General features: G+C 38.5%; 1 protein-coding gene across 1 annotated transcript; it reads left to right on the forward strand.

Moving 5' to 3' along the window:
* Nucleotides 1-2,231: 2,231 nt before the first annotated feature.
* On the forward strand, nucleotides 2,232-7,748 carry barhl1b (BarH-like homeobox 1b). The gene is made up of 3 exons (XM_044011793.1): nucleotides 2,232-3,363; nucleotides 5,547-5,769; nucleotides 7,044-7,748. The coding sequence occupies exons 1-3, from the start codon at nucleotides 2,829-2,831 to the stop codon at nucleotides 7,345-7,347; spliced, it is 1,062 nt and encodes a 353-aa protein (XP_043867728.1). The 5' UTR covers nucleotides 2,232-2,828; the 3' UTR covers nucleotides 7,348-7,748.
* The last annotated feature ends 645 nt before the right edge of the window (nucleotides 7,749-8,393 follow it).

The raw sequence follows: 8,393 nt of genomic DNA on the forward strand, positions 1-8,393 counted from the left end.
AGACACACACACACACACACACACACACTTTTATTTGAACAACAACATTATTGTTTTCTTAAAAGTGAGTTTTCTCCGTGAATGAAAAAATGAAATGACCCTGGAAATAATCTGATGTGGTCACTGTTAATCCTGGTTTGTTTTCAGACGCTCTGAAAATAGAAATAATTCATCAATCTGATTTTAACCAACTCTGTTTGTTCATTAGCACATTTTTTTATTATATTTCTTTATAACACACATATATGTATGTAATAGAGAAATATAATCAATAATTAATTATCTATAAATTAATTAATTTATTTATTATATGAATGTGAGCAAACCTAAAAAATGTCAAATACAGATATTAATATATATGCATGTGTAAATAAATATCTGCATGTGCACATAACAGTACAAACATGTGCACAGTGATATTGATAATCCACATTTTTGTGTATTATGTGTAAGATTTTTAATTCATGACTCATTCATGGATTATTACTGAACTATGAAGTATAAAAAAAACTAATAATCAGAGAAAATAATGTTTAGGACTTAACTTTTGTAGAAACACTGATAATTATTATAATATTTTGATATTTGTTCTAAAAACTTGATTTCTGTAAAACTGAAATAAGACGGTTATAAATCCTGGAGAGATGCAGCTCCTCCCTGTGGCCTTTCAGAATAAATCACTAGGACTGTGTGTGTTGATGACAGTCTTTTTAAATCACTCATTCATGATTGTACTGATAATTAAAATTCATCACCGTCAATAACACAAAACCGCGATTCACGATTAAATCGTTTTTAACTGAGAGGGAAAAAAATCTTTAACCGCTTCTTCTTCTTCTTCTTCTTCTTCTTCAGCAGCACAGACAAACAGACAAGTCAGCGTGTGTGTGTGTGTGTGTGTTTTATCCCGCCCCGGCGGTCCCCTCACATGTGACAGCTTGCAGCCGTGATCGCGGCCCCTGGGAGCGGGAGCGGATTCACTAACCTGCCGGTGTCTGAGAGCGACGCGCCTCCAATCTGCTGGTCACGTGAGGGGGAGGGAGGGGCGAGGAGGAGGAGGCGTCGGCGATGATGGGGATGATGAAGGCGGGGGGCGGGGTTAGGGGATTATTAGCGGCTGTCGCGCGGTAAACTGTTGTGCAGAGAGTAAAGTTCACGCAGCGGCATTTCACGCGTGTTAGAGAGAAAAAGTGCGATCAATGAAAACGAAAAAAAACTTTTTTTAACGTCACGCTGCGTCACATCAATGACCGCTAACTGTGACGTCATTGTTCTCTAAACGCTGCTTTGTTAGTTTTGACTTTATTATTTTCATACAGTTCAACATTTTAAACAAACAAATAAAAACATTCATTTTATAATTACGTCTGAAAAAAACAGGTCCTGTTCAAGTCAAAATTAAAATTTGAATTGTTTTTATCTTTTTTATATAAATAAATGAGATTAAATTCTCATCCTGGTATTAAAGTTGTAGTGAAATCTCGATTAAATATTGAACATAATATAAAGAAGATTTGGTCTCAAACTAAAATGAGTAAAAGCTTTTTTTTTCATTTTAATTGAGGTGTTATTCATTTATTTATTCTGTTTGTAGCAACAAAACAGCCAATAATAATAAAAACAGTAAAAATGATGTGAAATAAATCCATTTTACGAATTTCACGTGTGAGTTTTTTTACGTTTATAATAAAACGAGTAAAACAAAGGTTAAAACTAAAAGTTGAAATGTATTATTATGAAGAAGAGCAGAGAAGCAGGAGTCGCTGCCGCCGCTGCTGCTGCTGCCGCTGCTGCTGCTGCTGCTGCTGCTCATAATAACTCCATTATCAGCCTCATCAATGATGTAATGAAAGCAAACAGTGTGAAAATTGCCTGTAAACACTTGGATCTGAGTCTCCTGATGAATTCAGTGTCTCTCTTATCAGAGGAGGAGGAGGGTGGGGGAGGGAGGGGGTGAGTGGGTGAGTGGGAGGTCCACTCCACTTCCAGCTCCCACTCAGCCAATGAAGACTCGTCACTGGGGACTCACGTGGACGAGCCGCTCTTAAAACCTTCGCTCCTGACTTTTTCCTCAAGTTTCATTTTTCGGGATTTCCTCCTCCTCCTCCTCCTCCTCTGCTCCCTCTCTTCTTCACACCTTCGTCCCTTTGACTCGACACTCGTGACTCTTTAACCCACTTTTACCTCATCATCATCATCATCATCGTCGTCGTCGTCACTCTTCCTCCTGCAGCAGCAGCAGCAGCAGCAGCAGTCACAGTCCTGGACTCTTCTTTCTCTTGTTTAAAGGTTTTAGGCAAAGTATGTGGACACTTTGCGCTGCTCTTCCTCTTCTCCTTCATCTTCCTCCTCCTCAGGTGTGTCTCTGTCCGTGGTGCTGAACACACGCGCACTTTTCCTCCGCCGCTGCTCTCGCTCCGACACTTTCGCGCAGAAACTGCGTGTTTTCTCTCGGCCTCGGCGGCAGCAGCAGCAGCAGCAGCAGCAGCAGCAGCAGCAGCAGCAGCATCATCATCAGCAGCAGCAGCAGGAGTTTGATGTTTCAGGACGACTCGCTTGTTTTTGTTGATTTTTCAGACTAAAGCGCAGAGAAGCGGATGTGAGTCTTGAAAGGAGATATTTTTGTCTGGAAAAAAGTGGAAATAGCGGATGAATTTCCTTTAACGTGTGCGTGAAAACAGTGTTCGTTATTGCTGGTGCAGGGAAGAAGGAGTCTCTTCCTCCTCTTGAACTCCTTCACCACCTCCTCCTCCTCTTCTCCTCCCTGACATCAAACTTGTCCTGAAGAACCAGATGGTCGTTTGAGGAGGAGGCCGCGGTCAACAACCATGGAGGCGTCCGCCAACAACGGCTCCAGCTTCGGGATCGACTCGCTGCTCTCGCACAGGCCGGGCAGTCCGCTCTCTAAGGCGGACAGCGTGGTCGGGGAGTGCCGCTCTCCGCTGGAGTTCAGCCCCAGGTCGGACGTGGAGAGCGGCTGCTCGTCGCCGCCTTCACCGCGCAGGGAGTGCGTGGATGAGCTGCCGCAGAGACAGAGACACGGACACGGACACGGACTCGGTGGTGGCGTGGGTGTGGGTGTGCCACCGCACCTGCAGCAGCATCACGCGCACATGTCTGCGGGGTCTCATCAGCAGCAGCAGCAGCAGCAGCAGCAGCAGCAGCAGCAGCAGCAGCAGCGCAGCGTCACCTCGTCTTTCCTGATCAGAGACATCCTCGCGGACTGTAAACCTCTGGCCGCGTGCGCGCCTTATTCCAGTAACGGACAACCGACGCAGGAGGCGGGGAGACTGGCGGCGAAGATCGCGGAGGATTTTATGGAGAAAATCCACAGCAACTCTTCCTCAGATAGTGAATATAAAGGTAAAGAAGACACGCGTCTGTGTCACGCGGGAAAAATCGAAGTTATTTTAAACTTGAATTTATGTCAAAGTTTCTAAAATGTGACCTACTTTTTGTTCAGTTTTTATTTGTGGATCTTTAGTTGTATTTTATAATTCATTCAAATAAAAAAATGAGCCACACCTTATTTATTAAAGTAAAATAAAAGATTTTAAAACTTCACTGCTCCACGCCTTTTTAAATTAAAATAAAAAATCGGAGCTGCAGAGATTAGCAAAAGATAATAAATAAAACAATTCCCCGAAATTTTAACTGAATTGAATAATAGAAACGAAGAATTACTGATATATAAATGTTATTAAACCATAATTGATTAGCAGATATTAAATATGTGATATTTCAGCTCTTTTTGTAAGCATAAAAATAAATAATATTTCATAATTATTTCTGATACATTTTAAACAGAAAAGTGACACAAACAATTTCACCACATTGATTTTAAACAATAAAAAACGAAATAAATAAATGGACACTGAAGTCAGAGGCCGCCGGGTGTCGTATCACTTCAATCAAAGCACGATCACATCAGTGACATCTATATGTTTTTATATCATGAAACATGATGCTACATTTATGGGCAGTTATAGGTTTTTTTTAAATAACAAAACAGTTTTATTCAAATACTTTTGACGTTTTGAAAGATGAAACATTTTCAATTATGTCAGTTATAACACACACACACACACACAGTGTGTGAGTGAACACGGAAAATCATAAATGCTGCAAATAAAACATAAAATAACTTTTCATCTGTTATAAAATCACGTTATTATTTCTAGGTGTTTTTTTAGATATTTGCTGCATTTACTCAGAACTCAGAAAAAGACAGAATGATGTTCATGAACAGCAATAACATTTGTGAGTGTATACTTTTACTATTTTATATAGTTTTTATTAATCTTATTTTCTTTATTATCATTCTAATCATAATAATAATGATAATAATCAATAACCGTCGTTAAGCTGAGAAACAGTGAGATTATTATTTTATGAGCCTGTTTTCGTTTTCATCCTCTACTATTATTATTATTTTATGATTATTGTTCTTTATTTTTAGTCTTCTTATTTCACTACAGTGACATTGTAATTCCGTTATTCGTTCATAATAATTAAGATTTGTATTATTATTGCTCTTATTATTTTTTATTTAACTTCTTTTTAAATAGCTTTTCTCGTCCAAAAAAAAAAAATAAATCCCGCGTGTGTTCTCGTGTGTGTGGTAGACTGATTGTTGGTTGATTGATTGACGGTTGTATTGATTGATTGGCGGGAGCCTCGGGCTCGGCGGCGGCTCTGATATTTCGCGCTGCTGTGATGTCTCGTGTCATTTGTCTGCGGTGATAATCACATTTGTAGTCGCGGTCTCGCGCCTCTTGGTTTCCACTCGCCTCCACGCGGCTGTGAAGTTTGTGCGGTCGCGGTTGAAAGACTCGTCCTTCCCTCGTGGCTCAATTAGGCGGATTATTGTTCTGCTGCTGTTCAGCTATTCACTTATAACAGGACCTTCATCCTCTCATTCATCCTCTCATCCTCCTCTTCATCCTGACATGAAAACACGCGGCGGCAGAACAAAGAGTGGCGGCGGAAAATATCACATTTGAAAAGAGTGAATATTGAAACAGCTTTTTATAATAATTTAAGACCAAGTCAAATAAGCTCGCGCAGTCACGTGACACCGGAGCTGAAAAACAACACAAGACTTTTACTAAATATTTCAACAAGAAATAAAAACCTCTTCATCATTTTCTCAACAATGACAGTAACTGAGGTCAAATGTAAACATTAAAAAAGGAATTTAGTGAAGCGTGAATCAAATCTGTGATAAAGACGTGATTTTTACACGTACATTTATTTTTTCCATCACTTCTCACACTGAACTCACACTAAATAATGACGTTTAATTTACATTTATTTATTTTTGTGTTGAGCTATAATGTTTATTTTTATCGCCTCTGAAATGTTTTTGTAAATGAATTCAAAATCAAACAAAGTTCATTAGAGTCTTAAGTCTCACTCTAACATATTTGTATTATTATTATTATTATTATTATTATTATTGTTGTGATTAATGACACTGATATTTGATGTGTTTTTAATTATTCTTGTATTTATTGTGTATTTATTGTGTGTGTGTGTGCGTGCAGTGAAGGAGGAGGGGGACAGAGAAATCTCCAGCAGCAGAGAAAGTCCTCAGGTTCGGCTGAAGAAGCCCAGAAAAGCGCGCACGGCCTTCACTGACCACCAGTTGGCGCAGCTGGAGCGAAGCTTCGAGCGGCAGAAGTATCTGAGTGTGCAGGACCGGATGGAGCTCGCGGCTTCTCTCAACCTGACCGACACTCAAGTCAAGACCTGGTACCAGAACCGCAGGTATTTAAAAATAAAACGTAAAATGATAATAATAATAATAATGATAATAATGATAACAATAAACCATAAAGACGCAGAGACTGGATCTGGTTCTGATTCTGGTCCTGAAGAGACTCTTGAAGGTCACATGAGTCACATTAAAACGATTAATCGTTTGATACTTAATGGGAAGTATAGATTTATTTATTCATGTATCTATTTTATTACAATTCACGTTAACACGAGTGAAAATAATCTGGATGTTTTTATTTTACAATAAAAACATTCAGTAAATATGAATTAAAGTTGACTTTAAAATGTCGGACATGACTTATTATTAAGTATCTAAGCATAGGAATTGTCCCTGTATTAATATTTATTCCTCAAACTGTGGTCTAAGGACAAATGATTGATTGGCAGCTGATTCATTGATTTGATTTGTCACTGCTGTAAAATCCCACGAGACCAAACCTGGATTTAACGTTTCAGAAAATATTCAAACGCAAACATAGAAAACACACGAAGCTTCAACATGAATCTCATTTTAAATCAAACAAATGAAATCACAGCTGACTCACAGGTGAGAAAAGTTTGTCTGATTTTCAGCAGATTCATGTTTACACTGGATCACATGAATCCACTTTAAAAGCCTGGTGTCAGAGTCTTCAGTGTAAATAAATAAGAAGGTGTGGAGCAGTGCAGAGAAACACACTCACATTCACCTTCCGCACATAAATAAATATAAAAACAACACTTTGGAGGATGCATTATGCAGCGTTGCATGTGTGCAAATCAATAATTCACAACAAACCACTATATATCTACTCAATTATCTTTGTGATGAATTATTCACCTGAGAGGACGAGGCACAGTTAAACAGCAGCTGTGGACAAAACAAGAAAAGAAAAAGAGTTTTTATTTATTAGAGCTGCAACAACTCATCCATTATTAATCTATCCATTCATTCATTCATTCATTGTCAACTTTTTCAAAAATCACGTAATCATTGAATAAATCAAGTTTCTCTAATGTTTCAGTCTCTTAAATGTGAAGAGTTTCTGTTTTCTTTCCCCTCATATAACAAAGAAATGATTTAAATTGACTAATGAATATTTCCAAGTTTGATCAACTAATCGATGAATCAACAAATCAATCAATTATGAAAAGATTTTTTTTCCAGTCATAATTTTAATTTTCTTGTTTGTAAAAAATGAGACTCTCTGTTATTAGTAATTAGTATTAGTATTAGTGATGAATAATTAAAGGAGTATTTGGTGTTTTTTTTCCCCCATCAGGACTAAGTGGAAGAGGCAGACCGCGGTGGGACTAGAACTTCTGGCGGAAGCAGGGAATTACTCCGCGCTGCAGCGGATGTTCCCCTCCCCGTACTTCTACCCGCAGAGCCTGGTGTCGAACCTGGACCCCGGAGCGGCCCTCTACCTGTACCGGGGCCCCACTGCTCCCCCGCCGGGCCTGCAGAGGCCGCTGGTGCCGCGGATCCTGCTGCACGGGGTCCAGGGAGGCAGCGAACCGCCGCCGCCGCCTCCGCCGCTGCCGCCCATGTCCGGTGTCCTGTCCCGGTCCACGCAGCAGCGGTGAACCCTCTCCCCCAGCTCCTCCCCCCTTATCCTCCCCCTCCTCTCCCGTCTGAGACTCACGAGAAGAAAGGAAAGCGGGACAAACTTAAAGTGATTTAAATCAAAACAAGGACGTTTTTTTAACGGAGGACGAGAAAAAAAACGAGACTCAAACTGAAGATTTACTATTTCTGTTTTTATTTATAATAACTTTATTTATTTTTCATCCTGAAAAAGTAAAAAAAGTATCTAAGTTATGTTATTTATTTGATCCCAGTTTCAGTATTGACAGACTGTTTTCATTATCATTATTATTATTATTATTATTATAATATGTATTTGAATAAGCTGAAGTCACATGACCCAAAGGAACAAGAATAATAATAATAATAATGATGATGATAATGATAATAATTGTATTTTCTCTCCATGTGATGAGCAGTGGTTTAAAAAACAAACAGACTGTAAATAAGAATATTTTGCATTTTATTGGAAAGACAACTTTTAAAGAGTCTTTTTCAGAGCAATCTGATCCAGTGAAGACGAGGACAATTCAAACGCTGTCAGAGAAATCAGTTTTAAAATATTTAAAAATCATCTTCTTCTTGTTCTTAGTTGAGGTTTTAGAGTAAAAATGTCCAGGTGTTTATTAAAAAGCAGATTTTTTTTTTTACCTGCAGAAGAAGAAAAAACACCTGAGTGATGTTTGAGTCTTTCTTTTTTAAACTGGAGTCCAGGTGAAGCTGCCTGTCCATGTGGTGAATTATTCTGTTTTTATTATTCTTATTATTTCATAAAAAAAACCTCTCAACTGTTAATAATCTCCTTTGGTGAAAGTGTATATTACAGATATCAAACTTGTGGAGTGGTTCTCGTATATATTTGCTGGATCTCTGTTTATTTTATTGCTTTTTTATTTCATTTATTTGTTTTTTTCCTCGGTAACTTTCCCTGAAAACTCCCTGAAACGTTTTTTTGTGAAGTTTTTTGGTGAAGTTTCACAGCAAAAAGGTTTGGACAGAAAAAGGGGGAGGGATTTGATGTAAAAGAGAATTACTTTTATAAATG

Source organism: Solea senegalensis, linkage group LG21 (genome assembly GCF_019176455.1).
Source record: "Solea senegalensis isolate Sse05_10M linkage group LG21, IFAPA_SoseM_1, whole genome shotgun sequence".
NCBI lineage: Eukaryota > Metazoa > Chordata > Actinopteri > Pleuronectiformes > Soleidae > Solea > Solea senegalensis.